Raw genomic sequence first — 20148 nt, 5'->3', positions numbered from 1 at the left:
AAGCAGCAAGGGAAATAAAGTTTTTAATCTACAATGGAAGACAGATCGGGTTTGCAGCACATCTGTCCACAGAAATTTAGCAGGCCAGAAAGGAGTGGCAAGATATATTCAATGCGCTGAATGGGAAAAAAATATGCAGCCAAGAATACTCTATAGATCAAGGCTGTCATTCCAATTGGGGAGATAAAGAGCTTCCCAAACAAAAACAAAAAAAGTTTGTGACCATTAAACCAACCCTATAAGAAATTTTAAGGGAGACTCTTTGAATGGGGGAAAAAAAAAGACAAAGCAACAAAAACTAGAAAGGACCAGAGAGCATGACCAAAATCACCAATTCTACAGTAACACAAGAGCACTAAATTCATATTTTTCATTAACCACTCTGAATATAAATGGACTAAATGCTCCAATCAAACAACATAGGGTATCAGAATGGATTTAACAAAACAAGAGGCCCCTGTATGCTGCCTATGAAAGACTCATTTTAGACCTAAAGACACCTGCAGATTGAAAGTGAGGGGATGGAGAAGCATCTATCATGCTAATGAAGGTCAAAAGAAAGTTGGAGTAGCCATACATTTTAAATTTTTTTTTATGTGGAATAACCACACTTATATAAGACAAACTAGATTTTTTTTAATGTTTATTTAATGTTTTATTTATTTTTGAGACAGTGCACATGTGAGAGCTGGGGAAGAGCAGAGAGAAAGAGACAGACAGAGGTTCTGAAGCGTCTCTGCATTGAGAGCAGAGAACCCGATGCAGGGCTAGAACTCACATATCATGAGATCATGACCTGAGCCAAAGTCTGACGCTTAACCAACTGAGCCACCAAGGTGCCCCCCTACAAACTAGATTTTAAAACAAAGACTGTAACAAGAGATAAAGAAGGGCATTATAACACAATTAAGGGGTCTATCAATCAAGAAGATCTAACAATTGTAAACATCTATGCCACAACATGGAGCACCCAAATATATAAATCAAATACTGACATAAAGAAACTCACTGAGGTGGAGGAGGGAGCCAAGATGGCAGAACAGCATGAAAGTTTTTGTGTGTCTCGTGTCCATGAAATACAGCCAGACCAACACTAAACAATCCTACACACCTAGAAAACTGATCTGAGAATTAACACAACAATCTGCACAACCAAAACCACAGAATTCAGCAGAGAGAGAAAAAATTCATTTTAATTTTCAATTTTTATTAAAATTTTTTTTTAATTTTTACTATATTTTTAACCTTTATGTAAATTATTTCAAATTAAATTTTACTTCCATCATTTTATTTTAGTCTACTTCAATGTATTCACTTTTTCAAATTTTCAAAGGATTTCCTTTTTTTAATTTTTCATTTCTTTTCTTTTTCTTCAATACAGAAAGAGAAAAAATTCATTTTTATCTTCAATTTTTATTTAAAATATTTTCAATTTTTCTTACTATATTTTTTACTTTTGTGAAAGTTTTTCAAATTCGATTTTAATTCATCATTTTATTTTAGTCTACTACAGTGTATTCACTTTTTCAAACGCTTTTCCTGTTTTTTCTTTTTTGTTTCTGTTCTTTTTCTTGAATACAGAAAGAAAAAAATTCATTTTTATTAAAAATATTTTTAATTTTCTTTCTACTATATTTTTTACTTTTGTGTAAATTTTTTCAAATACTATTTTACTTCCATCATTTCATTTTTGTCTACTTCAGTGTAATCATTTTTTCAAATTTTCAAATGATTTCCTTTTTTTTTTTCTTTTTTTCCCCTTGTTTCTCTAATCTATCTAGCCACTTTCAACACACAGACCAAAACACACCTACGATCTGACATCATTTATTCGATTTTGTGTATGTGTTTAATTTTTTAATTTTAATTTTTTGTTTTTTTTAATTTTCGTTTTTTCTACCTCATTAATTCCTTTGCTCCCTTCAAAATGGCGAACCAAAGGAATGCACCACAAAAGAAAGAGCAGGAAAAAAAAACAGCTAGGGACTTAACCAACACATGTACAAGCAAGATGTCTGAACCAGAATTTAAAATCACGATAATAAGAATACTAGCTGGAGTCAAAAATAGATTAGAATCCCTTTCTGCAGAGATAAAAGAAGTAAAAACTAGTCAGGATGAAATAAAAAATGCTATAACTGAGCTGCAATCACGAATGGATGCTGTGGTGGCAAGGATGGATGAGGCAGAACAGAGAATCAGCTATACAGAGGACAAACTTATGGAGAATGATGAAGCAGGAAAAAAAAAAGGGAGATTAAGGCAAAAGAGCATATTTAAGAATTATAGAAATCAGTGACTCATTAAAAAGGAACAACATCAGAATCATAGGAGTCCCAGAAGAGGAAGAGAGAGAAATAGGGGTAGAAGGGTTATGTGAGCAAATCATAGCAGAAAACTTTTCTAACCTGGGGAAAGACACAGACATCAAAATCCAGGAAGCACAGAGGACCCCCATTAGATTCAACAAAAACCGGCCATCAACAAGGCACATCACAGTCAAATTCACAAAATACTCAGGCATGGAGAAAATCATGAAAGCAGCAAGAGAAAAAAAAAGTTAAGTTCTCTTAACCTACAAGGGAAGACAGATCAGGTTTGCAGCAGACCTAGCCACAGAAACGTTCAAGGCCAGAAAGGAGTGGCAGGATATATTCAATGTGCTGAATTAGAAAAATATGCAGCCAAGAGTTCTTTATCCCACAAGGCTGTCATTCAAAACAGAAGGAGAGATGAAAAGTTTCCAAGATAAACAAAAATTAAAGGAGTTGGTGACCATGAAACCAGCCCTGCAAGAAATTTTAAGGGGCGCTCTCTGAGGGGAGAAAAGATGAAAAAAAAATTATTTACTGATTTATACAAATATATATGCGCACACACACACACACACACACACACACACACACAAACACATATATACACACACATACATACATACATACATAAATACCAAAAGCCACAAAGATTAGAAAGGACCAGAGAACACCACCAGAAACTCCAACTCCACAAGAAACATAATAGCAATAAATTCGTATCTTTCAGTACTCACTCTAAACGTCAATGGACTCAATGTTCCAATCAAAAGACACAGGGTAACGGAATGGATAAGAAAACAAGATCCATCTATATGCTGTTTACAAGAGACCCACTTTAGAACTAAAGACACTTTCAGGTTGAAGGTAAGGGGATGGAGAACCATCTACCATGCTAATGGTCAACAAAAGAAAGCCGGAGTAGCCACACTTATATCAGACAATCTAAACTTTAAAATAAAGACTGTATCAAGAGATGCAGAAGGGCATTATATCATAATCAAGGGGTCTATCCACCAAGAAGACCTAACAATTGTAAACATTTATGCACCAAATGTGGCAGCACCCAAATATAAATCAATTAATCACAAACATAAAGAAACTCATTGATACTAATACCATTATAGCAGACTTCAACACCCCACCCACAGCAATAGACAGATTATCTAATCAAAAAATCAACAAGAAAACAATGGTTTTGAATGACACACTGGACCAGATGGACTTAACAGACATATTCAGAGCATTTCATCCTAAAGCAGCAGAATATACATTCTTCTCCAGCGCACATGGAATGTTCTCCAGAATAGACCACATACTGGGACACACCAGCCCTCAGCAAGTAGAAAAAGATCGAGATCATACCATGCATATTTTCAGACCACAATGCTATGAAACTCGAAATCAACTACAAGAAAAAAATTTGGAAAGGTAACAAATACTTGGATACTGAAGAACATCCTACTAAAGAATGAATGGGCTAACCAAGAAGTTAAAGAAGAAATTAAGAAGTATATGGTAAAAGCAGGGAAGGGGACAAAACAAAAGAGACTCTTAAATATGGAGAACAAACTGAGGGTTACTGGAGGGGTTATGGGAGGGGGGATGGGCTAAATGGGTAAGGGGCAGTAAGGTATCTACTCCTGAAATCATTGCTGCACTATATGCTACCTAATTTCAATGTAAATTTTTTAAAAATCTAAAAATAATAAATTAAAATAAAAATTAAAAAAATAAATAAATAAAATAGTAAGTATATGGAAGCCAATGAAAATGATAACACCACAATCCAAAACCTCTGGGACACAAGAAAGGCAGTCATAAGAGCAAAGTATATAGCAATCCAGGCCTTCCTAAAGTAGGAAGAAAGAGCTCAGATACACAACCTAACCTTACACCTTAAAGAGCTGGAAAAAGAACAGCAAATAAAAGCCAAAACCAGAAGACAGTAAATAATATTAGAGCAGAAATTAATGCTACTGAAACCAAACAAAACACAGAACAGATCAATGAAACCAGAAGCTGGTTCTTTGAAAGAATTAACAAAACTGATAAACCACTAGCCAAGTTGATCAAAAAGAAAAAGGAGGGGCGCCTGGGTGGCTCAGTCGGTTAAGCGGCTGACTTCGACTCAGGTCATGATCTCACGGTCCGTGAGTTCGAGCCCCACCTCGGGCTCTGTGCTGACAGCTCAGAGCCTGGAGCCTGTTTCAGATTCTGTGTCGCCCTCTCTCTGACTCTCCCCTGTTCATGCTCTGTCTCTCCCTGTCTCAAAAATAAATAAAACGTTAAAAAAAATTTTTTTTAATTAAAAAAAAAGAAAAAGAAAGAGAAAGGACCCAAATAAAATCAAGAATGAAAGAGAACACAACGAACACAGCAGAAATAAAAACACTAATAAGAGAATATTATGAGCAATTATACACCAATAAAATGGGAAATCTGGAAGAAATGCAAAAATTCCTAGAAACATATACACTACCAAAACTGAAGGAGATTTGAACAGACCCATAACCAGTAAAGAAATCGAGTTAGTAATCAAAAATCTCCCAAAAACCAAGAGTCCAGGGCCAGATGGCTTTCCAAGGGAATCTACCAAACATTTAAGGAAGAGTTAACACCTATTCTCATGAAGTTGTTCCAAAAATAGAAATGGAAGGAAAACTTCCAAACTCATTCTATGAAGCCAGCATTACCTTGATTCCAAAACCAGACAGAGACCCCACCAAAAAGAACTACAGACCAATTTCTCTGATGAACATGGATGCAAAAATCCTCAACAAGATATTAGTCAACTGGATCCAACAATACATTAAAAATATTATTCACCACAACCAAGTGGCACTTATACCTGGGATGCAGGGCTGGTTGAATATCCGCAAAACAATTAACGTGATTCATCACATCAATATAAGAAAGGACAAGAACCAAATGATCCTCTCAATAGATGCAGAGAAAGCATTTGACAAAATATGGCATCCTTTCTTGATAAAAACCCTCAAGAAAGTAGGGATAGAAGGAGCATACCTCAAGATCATAAAAGCCATATATGAACAACCCAATGCTAAGATCATCCTCAATGGGGAAAAACAGAGAGCTTCCCCCTAAGGTCAGGAACAAGACAGGGATGGCCACTCCCACCACTGTTATTCAACGTAGTACTGGAAGTCTTAGAGTCTGCAATCAGACAACACAAAGAAATAAAAGGCATCCAAATTGGCCAGGAGGAAGTCAAATGTTCACTCTTCCCAGATGACGTGATACTTTATATGGAAAACCCTAAAGATTCCACCAAAAAACTGCTAGAACTGATTCATGAATTCAGCAAAGTTGCAGGATATAAAATCAATGCACAGAAATTGGTTGCACTCCAATACACCAACAATGAAGCGACAGAAAGAGAAATCAAGGAATCGATCCCATTTATAGTTGCACCAAAACCCATAAAATACCTAGGAATAAATCTAACCAAAAAGGTGAAAAAATCTATACACTGAAAACTATAGAAAGCTTATGAAAGAAATTGAAGAAGACACAAAAAAATGGAAAAAGATTCCAAGCTCCTGGACAGGAAGAAATAATATTGTTAAAATGTTGATACTACTCAAAGCAATCTACATATTCAATGCAATCCCTATCAAAATAACACCAGCATTCCTCACAGAGCTAGAACAAATAATCCTAAAATTTATATGGAACCAGAAAAGACCCTGAATAGCCAAAGCAATCTGGAAAAAAAAAAAAAAAAAACAACAAAGCAGGAGGCATCACAATCCCAGACTTCAAGCTGGTACAAAGCTGTAATCATCAAGACAGTATGGTACTGGCACGAGAACACTCATATCAATGGAACAGAATAGAGAACCCAGAAATAGACCCACAAACGCATGGCCAACGAATCTTTGACAAAGCAGGAAAGAATATCCAATGGAATAAAGACAGTCTCTTCAGCAAGTGTGCTGGGAAAACTGGACAGCGACATGCAGAAGAATGAACCTGGACCACTTTCTTACACCATACACAAAAATAAACTCAAAATGGATGAAAGACCTCAACATAAGACAGGAAGTCATCAAAATCCTCGAGGAGAAAGCAGGCAAAAACCTCTTTGACCTCAGCTGCAGCAACTTCTTACTCAACACCTCTCCAGAGGCAAAGGAAACAAAAGCAAAAATGAACTATTGGGACCTCATCAAAATAAAAAGCTTCTGCACTGCAAAGGAAACAATCAGCAAAACTAAAAGGCAACTGACAGAATGGGAAAAGATGTTTGCAAATGACATATCAGATGAAGGGTTAGTATCCAAAATCTATAAAGAACTTATCAAACTCAACACCCAAAAAACAAATAATCCAGTGAAGAATTGGGCAAAAGACATGAATAGACACTTCTCCAAAGAAGACATCCAGATGGCAAACCAACACATCAAAAAATGCTCAACATCAATCATCATCAGGAAAATACAATTCAAACCCACAATGAGATACCACCTCATACCTGTCAGAAGGGCTAACATTAACAATTCAGGCAACAACAGATGTTGGCGAGGATGTGGAAAAAGAAGATCTCTTTTGCAGTGCTGGTGGGAATGTAAACTGGTGCAGCCACTCTGGAAAACAGTATGGAGGTTCCTCAAAAAACTAAAAATAGAACTACCCTACAACCCAGCAGTTGCACTACTAGGCCTTTATCCAAGGGATACAGGTGTGCTGTTTTAAAGGGACACAGGCACCCCAATGTTTATAGCAGCACTATCAACAATAGCCATAGTATGGAAAGAGCCCAAATGCCCATGGATGGATGAATGGATAAAGAAGATGTGGTGTATATATATACATACACACACACATACACACACACATACAGTGGAGTATTACTCAGCAATCAAATCAAAAAGGATGAAATCTTGCCATTTCCAACTACATGGATGGAACTGGAGGGTATTATGCTAAGCGAAATTATTCAGAGAAAGCCAAATATCATATGTCTTCACTCATATGAGGACTTTAAGACACAGAACAGATGAACATAAGGGAAGGAAAGCAAAAATAATATAAAAACAGGGAAGGGGACAAAACATAAGAGACTCTTAAATATGGAGAACAAACAGAGGGTTACTGGAGAGGTTGTGGGAGGGGGGGGATGGGCTAAATGGGTAAGAGGCACTAAGGAATTTACTCCTGAAATCATTGTTGCACTATATGCTCACTAATTTGGATATAAATTTTAAAAAATAAAATTAAAAAAAAAGGCCATATACAAAAGCCCCATAGCTAATATCATCATTAATGGGGAAAAACTGAGAGCCTTTCCCCTATGGTGAGGAACAAGACAAGGATGCCCACTCTCACCATTACTATTTAACATAGTACTGGAAGCCTAAGCCTCAGTAATCAGACAACAAAAAGAAATAAAGAGCATCCAAATCAGCAAGGAAGAAATCAAACTTTCACTATTTGCTGACAACATGATAGTTTATGTAGAAAACTTCAAAGACACCACCAAAAAAAAGGCTAGAAATAATACATGAGTTCAGCAAATTGCAGGATATAAAATCAACTTGGAGAAATCTGCTGCATTTCTGTACACTAATAACAAAGCAGCAGAGAAAGAAATTAAGCAATCGATCCCATATACAAGTGCAGCAAAAACAGTAAGATACCCAGGAATAAATTTAAAGAGGTAAAAGATCTGTACTCTGAAAACTGTAGAAGACTTATTACAGATATTGAAGAAGATACAAAGAAATGGAAAACATTCCATTCTCATGGATTAGAAAAACAAACATTGTTAAAATATCTATACTACCCAAAGCAATCTACATATTTAATGCAATCCTCATCAAAATACCAACAGCAGGGGCGCCTGGGTGGCTCAGTGGGTTCAGTGTCTGTCTTCAGCTCAGGTCATGATCTCACAGTTTGTGAGTTCGAGACCCACATTGGGTTCTCTGCTGTTAGCACAGAGCCAGCTTCAGATCCTATCCCCTCTCTCTCTGCCCCTCCCCCACTCACTCCCATTCTCTCTCTCTCAAATAAATAAACATTAAAAAAATACCACCATCATTCTTCACAGAGCTAGATCACACAATCCTAAAATTTGTATGGAACCACAAAAGATCCCAGATAGCCAAAGCAATCCTGAAAAAAAGAAACACAAAACTGAAGGCATAATGATTCCAGATTTCAAGCCATATTACAAAGCTGTTGTCGTCAAGACAGGATGGTACTGGCACAAAAACAGACACATCAATCAATGGAACAGAACAGAAAACCCACAAATGGACCCAGGACTATATGGTCTACTCATCTTTGGCAAAGCAGGAAAGAATATCCAATGGAAAAAAGACAGTCTCTACAACAAGTGGTGCTGGAAAAACTGGATGGCAACATGCAAAAATACACAAAAATAAACTCAAAATGGATGAAAGACCTAAATGTGAGACAGGAAACAATCAACATCTAGAGGAGAACACAGCAGCAACCTCTTTGACCTGGGCCAGAGCAACCTCTTATTAGACATGTCACCAGAGGTAAGGAAAACAAAAGCAAACATGAACTATTAGGACTTCATCAAGATAAAAAGCTTCCGCACAGCAAAGGAAACAATCAACACAACTAAAAGTCAGCCTACAGAATGGGAAAAGATGTTTGCAAATGACATATTAGATAAAGGGTTAGTATCCAAAATTTATAAAGAACTTGTCAAACTCAACACCCAGTTAAGAAATAATCCAGTGGAGAAATGGGCAGAAGATATGAATAGACATTTTCCAAAGAAGACATTCAGATGGCCAACCAACACATGAAAAGATGCTCAACATCACTTATCATCAGGGAATACAAATCAAAAACACATGGAGATACCACCTCACACCAGTCAGAGTGGCTAAAATTAACAACTCAGACAACAACAGGTGTTGGCAAGGATGTGGAGAAAGGGAAACCCTCTCGCATTGCTGGTGGGAATGCAAACTGGTGCAGTCACTCTGGAAAACAGTACGGAGGTTCCTCAAGAAACTAAAAATAGGAATACCTATGATCCAGCAACTGTACTATTAGGTATTTACCCAAAGGATATAGAAATATAGATTTGAAGGGGTACATGCCCACCCCAATGCTTGTAGCAGCATTATCAACAATAGTCAAACTGTGGAGAGAACCCCAATGTCTACTGAATGATGATGGATAAAGATGATGTAGTGTGTGTGTATGTGTGTGTGTGCATGTGCCTGCACATGTGAATATGCACTCATGCATCACTCACTGATGATGAGTGATGTTGACCATCTTTTCATGTGTCTGTTTGCCATGTGGATGTCTTCTTTGGAAAAATGTCTATTCATATCTTCTGCCCATTTCTTCACTGGAATATGCATGAGCACGCGTGCGTGCGCACACTCACACACAATGGAATATTACTCAGCCATCAAAAACAATGAAGTCTTGGGGCGCCTAGGTGGCGCAGTCAGTTAAGCGTCCGACTTCAGCCAGGTCACGATCTCGCGGTCCGTGAGTTCGAGCCCCGCGTCAGGCTCTGGGCTGATGGCTCAGAGCCTGGAGCCTGTTTCCAATTCTGTGTCTCCCTCTCTCTCTGCCCCTCCCCCGTTCATGCTCTGTCTCTCTCTGTCCCAAAAATAAATAAACGTTGGGGAAAAAAAATTAAAAAAAAAAAAAAAAAACAATGAAGTCTTTTCATTTGCAATGATGTGGATGGAACTGGAATGTATTTTGCTAAGCAAAATAAGTCAATCAGAGAGAGACAAATACCATTTGATTTCAATCATATGTGGAATTTAAAAAAACAAAACAGATGAACATAGGGGAAGCAGAGGAAGAAAAAGAGAGGGAAACAAATTACAAGAGACACTTAGCAATAGAGAACAAACTAAAGGTTGATGGAGGGAGGTGGGTGGAGGCAGGCTAGATGGGTACTAAGGAGAGCACTTGTTATGGTGAGCATTGAGTGCTGTATGTAAGTGATGAATTAGTGAATTCTACTCCTGAAACCACTATTGCACTGTACATTAACTAAAAAAGACCCTCTTTGTAAAAAAAATAATAGATTAAAACAAATTAAAAGAAAAACACAACAAATCCAGGAGAGAACAAAACTGCAGATATACTTCACCCACCACACACCTCACTTACTCCTGTTTAACTCTGTAGTTTTCGTAAGGCATGCTGCTGCCACTCTGAAGTACTTACAACATAAAATCTTGTTCCCAAGAAGGTTGATCACCACGAACTGCTACAGTTGTGCTCTTCACATTCTGCACTTTCAGGGTCACATAGGTGTTAAATTTATCTTTAAAAAAAAATGCAAAAAAAAAAAAAAAAAAAAAAACCCAAGATGAAGATATAATACTTAGTGCTCAGATTTGTTACCCAAGCTCACAAACCCTTTGGAACTGAGTAATCCAAATTAAAGTATTAGAAATTGAAGCAAAAATAAAACTATATATTGTACAATACAGCATCATTCTAAGCCCACAGAACTGCAAAAAATTATAAAACATTAATTCTCTCTTCTCAAAAGTATAAACTGTAATAGTTTTTCAAGTTTCAGAAATACGTATTTGATCCTGTAGACACACACACATACATAATGAAAATGAAAGCTTTATACAATACAAGTTGGGATACATTAATATATCCTATTCTAATTTATTTAAACTTTTGAAACATTCATCATAACCAACAAAATTGATATTACAGCCCATCTTTAGTTTGAAAAAAAAAACAAATATAATCGATCTAGTAGAAAAGATATGTAAATTTAGTAAAATGAAGAAGTAAGTACCATAAAAGAAAAAGTGGTAAAGGATTGAAGAGGAAGGGTTATCTCTTGCTGTTGACAGAACAAGAATTGAGCAAAAAATCCTCCTAAAGGAAATGGATTCCCAGCTTAATTTATTCAGGTTGGCCTAAATCACAACTTACACAAAAAGCAACACTACTGCAGAGTTGGGAAAAGGAGATTCTCTAACCTGAGAATATAAATTGAGTACTAGTGCCTAAGACAGCACTAGTCCTGTACCACTCTCCCTGTACCACTTTAGCATAAACCATGATTAGAGGCACTGAATTAAGAGTTCACTTTTCTATGTAAGAAATTAATCACAACAAAATGAAAAAAGACAATCATTTTTGGCTCATCAAATTGGCAAACATTGTTTAAAATGATTAACTAATGTAAGGGGTGTGAGAAAATAGGCCCTGCCATGCACTTCTAGCACAAGGTAAATCTTTCTCTTAAGCATCATTAAAAATTATGTAGTTTAAAAAAAATTAAAAATAAATAAATAAAAATAAAAATTATGTAGTTTTACAAAAAGCAGAATCAGACCTATAAATACAGAGAACTGATGGTTGCCACAGTGGTGGGCGATGGGCAAAATGGGGAGCAGGAGATAGAGGCTTCCAGTTATAGAATGCAAAAGTCACAGGAATAAAATGCACAGCATGAGGAATATAAGCAATGGTATTGTGATAGTGTTATGTAGTAACAGGTGGTAGCTACACTTGTGGTGAACACAGGTATAAACTTGTAGAATCACTATGTTGTACACATAAAACTAACCTAACTTTGTATGTTATGCTATACTTAAAAATTTTTTTAAATAATAAAAGTGAGAATACAATGTTCTAAGTTTGTTGTGATAACTAAATAAGAATAAGACGTTTATGAAAGTATTTAGGCAATGCTCTGATATATCAAGTGCTCAATAAATCATAGCCATTTTATTTTATTTTTTAACATTTATTTATTTTTGAGACAGAGAGAGACAGAACATGAACAGGGGAGGGGCAGAGAGAGAGGGAGACACAGAATCCGAAACAGGCTCCAGGCTCCGAGCTGTCAGCACAGAGCCCAATGCGGGGCTCGAACTCAGGGACCGCGAGATCATGACCTGAGTCGAAGTCAGCCGCTTAACCGACTGAGCCACCCAGGCGCCCCAAATCATAGCCATTTTAAATATTATGACTAGGGCACCTGGGTGGCTCAGTCGGTTGAGGGTCCAACTCTTACAATTGGCTCAGGTCATCATCTCACAGTTCATGCAATCAAGCCCCGCATTGGGCCCTGCACTCACAGTTCAGAATCTGCTTAGGATTCCCTCTCTTCCTCTCTCTCCTCTCTCTCTGCCCCTCCCCACTTGTGCACTCCCTCTTGCATGCCCATGCTCTCCCTCTCTCTCAAAATAAATAAACATTAATTTAAAAAATTTTAATTATGACTACTATTAAATCCTTATGAAATCATTAAAAAATCATATAGCTCTATACTTAGATATGGAAAGTTTACCAGAATTATACTTTATTATGAGGAGGCAAGCCCACCCACATAAGAGATTCCCATACATATCCAGTAGCAGTGTCGTAGACCACTGAGCTATGTTTTCTATCATATGATTCTGTATTCTACTCCCCACACCCAATCATAGCTGATCAGAGCAGGTTTAGATGCCACTCAAAAGCAGTCAATCCATGAACTGGCAAAAAACTGAAAACAATCCAATTCCCTCTCAAACGATTTTAAATAGGGAAAACAAAGAAATAGTGACAACTGATGGTTGTCGGAGAGGCATATATATTCCACTGGAGCAACCATTATGGGCTGTGTGCAAACAAGGTAAGCATAGAAAGACAGGTAGAAGAGAAAGGAAAACAGAACAGATTCTCAGAAAGAAAAGAGATTTAGCTAGTGGAGACTGGAGTAGGCTCAGAGACTCTTTTAGTTCCTGTTGTACCCAAGGTTTGGCTTTTCAGATTCCCATGGGTTCCCAGTCATGAATTTTTTCCCAGTAATCCCCAGTACCTTCCCTTTTCCCCAGCAGCAACCAGCATTAAGTCCCTCCAACTTAGCATTCACAATTAAGGAAATGTATATTAAAACCTGTAAATACTATTCTCACCTTCTAATGGGCAAAGATTAAAAAGTTCCATATTACTGAATCTTTGTAAGGATTTGGATAAACGCTTATATACTTTTGGTCTGAGTATAATCTCCCCAAAACTTTCATTAAGTGAAATTTGGCAGCAGCTACCAAATTTTTAAAAAATGCATACCTCCAGCCTAGCAATTCTCTGCTTCTGGACTCTAGCATACATATACATTTGCAAAAGCAAACACCGATATATGCACAAAAACATGTATTGCTTATAATAGCAAAAACTGGAAACAACTAAATATTCATCAATCAGGAAACTCAGGTACAAATTTACAACAAAATTCTAAACAACTTATTTTCATGATGTGTTGTTTGAATAAAAGCAGGTTGCACAAAGTTAATCTATTTATTTAAACATGCATATACACACAAAAAAATCTGAAAAGGTATACACAAACCTCCAAATAATTACTACTGAGAAGTAGAACTGAGTTGGCCAAGAGATATGAGGACTAAGTTTTCACTAAATAGGTATATAGACAGATCTCTTTAAAGTTTTACAACAGCACTGATTTTTGTTCCAGGTTTACTGAGGTATAATTGGCAACTTAAAATTGTATGTATTTAAGGTGTACAACTTGATGATTTGATATACATATACATTGTGAAATAATCATCATAATCAAGCCGATTAATATATTCATCACATCTCACATAATCACAATTTTCAAATGTGTATGTGTATATGATCAATAACAACTTGAGATCTATCCTCTTAGCAAATTTCAAGTATATAGCACTTGTTAATTATGAACACAGTGATATTGTACATTAAATCCCCAGAAATTATTCATCTTGCATAACTGAAACTTTGTACCCCTTGACCAATATCTCTCCATATTGATTGTCAATAATTTAAATTATTTTCTTAATCTAATCAATGAATTAAATGAAATTAATGATTGTTTAAAAGATTGCTTTTAAATGAGAGAAAGTATGAAAGGAAAAGACATAATAATTAAAGGCTGCCCTTACCTGGTGAACCCTGGAATTTGGCTCTTTTAACTGCAAGAGAAAAAAAGAAGACAACATGAAGACTTTCTGCAAAGTCATTTACTGAACCAATGTTTCTTGAGCACCTACTATATGCCAAAGTTAGAGTTAGAACTAGATTTGTAACTCTAAGTCTAAGAGAAAAGAAGCTGGGACTGCTGACCAAAGCTTGAAGGCAGAGAGTTACAAGGACCTTTAAAAGCCATCCAATCTAGGATTGAGGGAAGATGACGGTGTAAGAGGATGCTGGGCTCACCAGGTCCTGCTGATCACTTAGATTCCACCTACACCTGCCTAAATAACCCAGAAAACCACCAAAAGACTTAGCAGAACGGATTATCTGGAGCCAAGCACAGACGAGAGGTCCACGGAAGAGGGTAGGAAGGGAGGAGAGGTGGTGCACGCTACACGGAATGGCGGAAGGGAGCCAGGGCGCGGGGGGGGGGGGGGGCGCAGCCCGCCGGCCAAGCAGCGGCCCCGAGTCTGGCTTGCAAAAGTGGAGGGGCCAGAAGGAGTGTGTTCCAACAGCAAGCAGGACTTAACATCTGGAAGGTTATAAGTTAACAGCTCTGCTCAGAGAACGGGAGGGCTGGAGGACAACGGGAGAGAGAGTTGTTGAGCCCCGGACAACAGACCGCAGTTTGGTGGGAAACAAAGGCGCTCACCAGCGCCATCTCCTTTGCACATCCCCCAGCCAAAATCCCAAAGGGAACCAGTTCCTGCCAGGGAACTTGCTTGCTCCGTGCAAACACCCAACACCGTGCTTCTGCGGATCCATCCCTCTGGCGGGTCTGACTCCCTCCTGGTGCCGCAGGGCCCCTCCCAAAGCGGATCACTGAAGGAAAAGCGAGCTGAGCCTGCCCCTCCCGCCCCTGTGCACCTTGCCGATCCACCCCAGCGAATACGCCAGATCCCCAGCACCACAAGCCTGGCAGTGTGCAAGTAGCCCAGACGAGCCACGCCACCCCACAGTGAATCCCACCCCTAGGAGAGGGGAAGAGAAGGTACACACCAGTCTGACTGTGGCCCCAGCATTGGGCTGGGGGCAGACATCAGGTCTGATTGCAGCCCCGCCCACCAATGCAAATTATTCAAGACAGCACAGGGGAAGTACCCTGCAGTTCTGCACCACTCCAGGGACTATCCAAAATGACTAAACAGAAGAATTCCCCTCAAAAGAATCTCCAGGAAATAACAACAGCTAACAAACTGATCAAGAAGGATTTAAACAATATAACAGAAAGTGAACTGAGAATAATAGTCATAAAATTAATCGCTGGGCTTGAAAACAGTATAGAGGACAGCAGAGAATCTATTGCTACAGAGATCAAGGGATTAAAGAACAGTCAGGAGGAGCTAAAAAATGCTATCAATGAACTGCAAAATAAAATAGAAACGACGACAGCTCGGATTGAAGAGGCAGAGGAGAGAATAGGTGAACTAGAAGATAAAATTATGGAAAAAGAGGAAGCTGAGAAAAAGATTAAAAAATCCAGGAGTATGAGGGGAAAATTAGAGAACTAAGTGATGCACTAAAGAGAAATAATCTACACATATGGGTATTCCAGAGGAGGAAGAGAGAGGGAAAGGTGCTGAAGGTGTACTTGACGAAATAATAGCTGAGAACTTCCCTGATCTGGGGAAGGAAAAAGGCATTGAAATCCAAAAGGCACAGAGAACTCCCTTCAGACGTAACTTGAATCGATCTTCTGCACAACATATCATAGTGAAACTGGCAAAATACAAGGATAAAGAGAAAATTCTGAAAGCAACTAGGGATAAACACACTCTAACATATAAAGGGAGACCTATAAGACTCCTGACTGATCTCTCTACTGAAACTTGGCAGGCCAGAAAGGAATGGCAGGAAATCTTCAATGTGATGAACAGAAAAAATAGGCAGCCGAGAATGCTTTATCCAGCAAGTCTGTCATTTAGAATAGAAGGAGAGATAAAGGTTTTCCCAAACAAACAAAAACTGAAGGAATTCGTCACCACTAAACCAGCCCTACAAGAGATCCTAAGGGGGATCCTGTGAGACAAAGTACCAGAGACATCACTACAAGCATGAAACCTACAGACATCACAATGACTCTAAACCCGTATCTTTCTATAATAACACTGAATGTAAATGGACTAAATGTGCCAACCAAAAGACATAGGGTATCAGAATGGATAAAAAAACAAGACCCATCTATTTGCTGTCTACAAGAGATTCATTTTAGACCTGAGGATACCTTCAGATTGTAAGTGAGGGGATGGAGAACTATTTATCATGCTACTGGAAGTCAAAAGAAAGCTGGAGTAGCCATACTTACATCAGACAAACTAGACTTTAAATTAAAGGCTATAACAACAGAGGAAGAAGGGCATTATATAATAATTACAGGGTCTACCCATCAGGAAGAGCTAACAATTATAAATGTCTATGCGCCAAATACGGGAGCCCCCAAATATATTAAACAATTACTCACAAACACAAGCAACGTTATTGATAAGAATGTGGTAATTGCAGGGGACTTTAACACCCCGCTTACAGAAATGGATAGATCATCTAGACACACGGTCAATAAAGAAACAAGGGCCCTGAATGATACATTGGATCAGATGGACTTGACAGATATATTTAGAACTCTGCATCCTAAAGCAACAGAATATACTTTCTTCTCGAGTGCACATGGAACCTTCTCCAAGATAGATCACATACTGGGTCACAAAACAGCCCTTCATAAGTATATAAGAATTGAGATCATACCATGCATACTTTCAGACCACAATGCTATGAAGCTTGAAATCAACCACAGGAAAAAGTCTAGAAACCTCCAAAAGCATGGAGGTTAAAGAACACCCTACTAAAGAATGAATGGATCAACCAGGCAATTAGAGAAGAAATTAAACAATATATGGAAACAAACGAGAATGAAAATACAACAATCCAAACGCTTTGGGATGCAGCGAAGGCAGTCCTGAGAGGAAAATACATTGCAATCCAGGCCTATCTCAAGAAACAAGAAAAAGCCCAAATACAAAATCTAACAGCACACCTAAAGGAAATAGAACAGCAAAGACACCCCAAACCCAGAAGAAGAAGAGAAATAATAAAGATCAAAGCAGAAATAAACAATATAGAATCTAAAAAAACTGTAGAGCAGATCAATGAAGCCCAGAGTTGGTTTTTTGAAAAAATAAACAAAATTGATAAACCTCTAGCCAGGCTTCTCACAAAGAAAAGGAAGATGACCCAAATAGATAAAATCATGAATGAAAATGGAATTATTACAACCAATCCCTCAGAGATACAAACAATTATCAATCAGGGAATACTATGAAAAATTATATGCCAACAAACTGGACAACCTGGAAGAAATGGACAAATTCCTAAACACCCACACGCTTCCAAAACTCAATCAGGAGGAAATAGAAAGCTTGAACAGACCCATAACCAGCGAAGAAATTGAATCAGTTATCAAAAATCTCCCAACAAATACGAATCCAGGACCAGATGGCTTCCCAGGGGAGTTCTACCAGACGTTTAAAGCAGAGATAATATCTATCCTTCTCAAGCTATTCCAAAAAATAGAAAGGGAAGGAAAACTTCCAGACTCATTCTATGAAGCCAGTATTACTTTGATTCCTAAACCAGACAGAGACCCAGCAAAAAAAGAGAACTACAGGCCAATATCCCTGATGAATATGGATGCAAAAATTCTCAATAAGATCCTAGCAAATCCAATTCAACAGCATATAAAAAGAATTATTCACCATGATCAAGTGGGATTCATTCCTGGGATGCAGGGCTGGTTCAACATTCGCAAATCAAGCAACGTGATACATCACATTAATAAAAGAAAAGATAAGAACCATATGATCCTGTCAATCGATGCAAAAAGGCATTTGACAAAATTCACTAAACTTTTTTAATAAAAACCCTCAAGAAAGTCGGGATAGAAGGAACATACTTAAACACCATCAAAGCCATTTATGAAAAGCCCACATCTAACATAATCCTCAATGGGGAAAAACTGAGAGCTTTTTCCCTGAGATCAGGAACAAGACAGGGATGTCCACTCTCACTTGTTGTTTAACAGTGTTGGAAGTTCTAGCATCAGCAATCAGACAACAAAAGGAAATTAAAGGCATCAAAACTGGCAAAGATGAAGTCAAGCTTTCGCTTTTTGCAGATGACATGATATTATACATGGAAAATCCGATAGACTCCACCAAAAGCCTGCTAGAACTGATACATGAATTCAGCAAAGTCACAGGATACAAAATCAATGTACAGAAATCAGTTGCATTCTTATACACTAATAATGAAGCAACAGAAAGACAAATAAAGAAACTGATTCCATTCACAATTGCACCAAGAAGCATAAAATACCTAGGAATAAATCTAACCAAAGATGTAAAAGATCTGTATGCTGAAAACTATAGAAAGCTTATGAAGGAAATTAAAGAAGATATAAAGAAATGGAAAAACATTCCGTGCTCATGGATTGGAAGAATAAATATTGTCAAAATGTCAATACTATCCAAAGCTATCTACACATTCAATGCAATCCCAATCAAAATTGCACCAGCATTCTTCTCGAAGCTAGAACAAGCAATCCTAAAATTCATATGGAACCACAAAAGGCCCCGAATAGCCAAAGTAATTTTGAAGAAGAAGACCAAAGCAGGAGGCATCACAATCCCAGACTTTAGCCTCTACTACGAAGCTGTAATCATCAAGACAGCATGGTATTGACACAAAAACAGACACACAGACCAATGGAATAGAATAGAAACCCCAGAACTAGACCCACAAACGTATGGCCAACTCATCTTTGACAAAGCAGGAAAGAACATCCAATGGAAAAAAGAGTCTCTTTAACAAATGGTGCTGGGAGAACTGGACAGCAACATGCAGAAGATTGAAACTAGACCACTTTCTCACACCATTCACAAAAATAAACTCAAAATGGATAAAGGACCTGAATGTGAGACAGGAAACCATCAAAACCCTAGAGGATAGGGGTCCCTGGTGGCGCAGTCGGTTAAGCGTCCGACTTCAACCAGGTCATGATCTCGTGGTCCGTGAGTTCGAGCCCCGCGTCAGGCTCTGGGCTGATGGCTCAGAGCCTGGAGCCTGCTTCGGATTCTGTGTCTCCCTCTCTCTCTGCCCCTCTCCCGTTCATGCTCTGTCTCTCTCTGTCCCAAAAATAAATAAACGTTGAAAAAAAAAAATTTAAAGAAAAAAACCCTAGAGGAGAAAGCAGGAAAAGACCTCTCTGACCTCAGCCGTAGCAATCTCTTACTTGACACATCCCCAAAGGCAAGGGAATTAAAAGCAAAAATGAACTACTGGGACCTTATGAAGATAAAAAGCTCCTGCACAGCAAAGGAAACAACCAACAAAACTAAAAGGCAACCAACGGAATGGGAAAAGATATTTGCAAATGACATATCGGACAAAGGGCTAGTATCCAAAATCTATAAAGAGCTCACCAAACTCCACACCCGAAAAACAAATAACCCAGTGAAGAAATGGGCAGAAAACATGAATAGACACTTCTCTAAAGAAGACATCCGGATGGCCAACAGGCACATGAAAAGATGCTCAACGTCGCTCCTCATCAGGGAAATACAAATCAAAACCACACTCAGATATCACCTCACGCCAGTCAGAGTGGCCAAAATGAACAAATCAGGAGACTATAGATGCTGGAGAGGATGTGGAGAAACAGGAACCCTCTTGCCCTGTTGGTGGGAATGCAAATTGGTGCAGCCGCTCTGGAAAAGAGTGTGGAGGTTCCTCAGAAAATTAAAAATAGACCTACCCTATGACCCAGCAATAGCACTGCTAGGAATTTACCCAAGGGATACAGGAGTACTGATGCATAGGGGCA

The 20148-nt window shown here is 38.1% G+C and overlaps 1 protein-coding gene across 1 annotated transcript in view; it reads right to left on the bottom strand.

Annotated features, from left to right (window-relative positions):
• UNC13B (unc-13 homolog B) overlaps positions 1–20148 on the bottom strand; it is a 221437-nt gene that overhangs the window by 151101 nt on the left and 50188 nt on the right. The window contains exons 2-3 of the mRNA XM_032595668.1: positions 14243–14272; positions 10521–10620 (exon numbers count right to left, since the gene is read on the bottom strand). Coding sequence (XP_032451559.1) covers positions 10521–10620; positions 14243–14272 — 130 coding nt within the window. The remainder of the gene's footprint in view (positions 1–10520; positions 10621–14242; positions 14273–20148) is intronic.

This window comes from Lynx canadensis, chromosome D4 (assembly GCF_007474595.2).
Source record: "Lynx canadensis isolate LIC74 chromosome D4, mLynCan4.pri.v2, whole genome shotgun sequence".
NCBI classification, from domain to species: domain Eukaryota; kingdom Metazoa; phylum Chordata; class Mammalia; order Carnivora; family Felidae; genus Lynx; species Lynx canadensis.
This window is presented reverse-complemented; position numbering and strand designations above follow the sequence as displayed.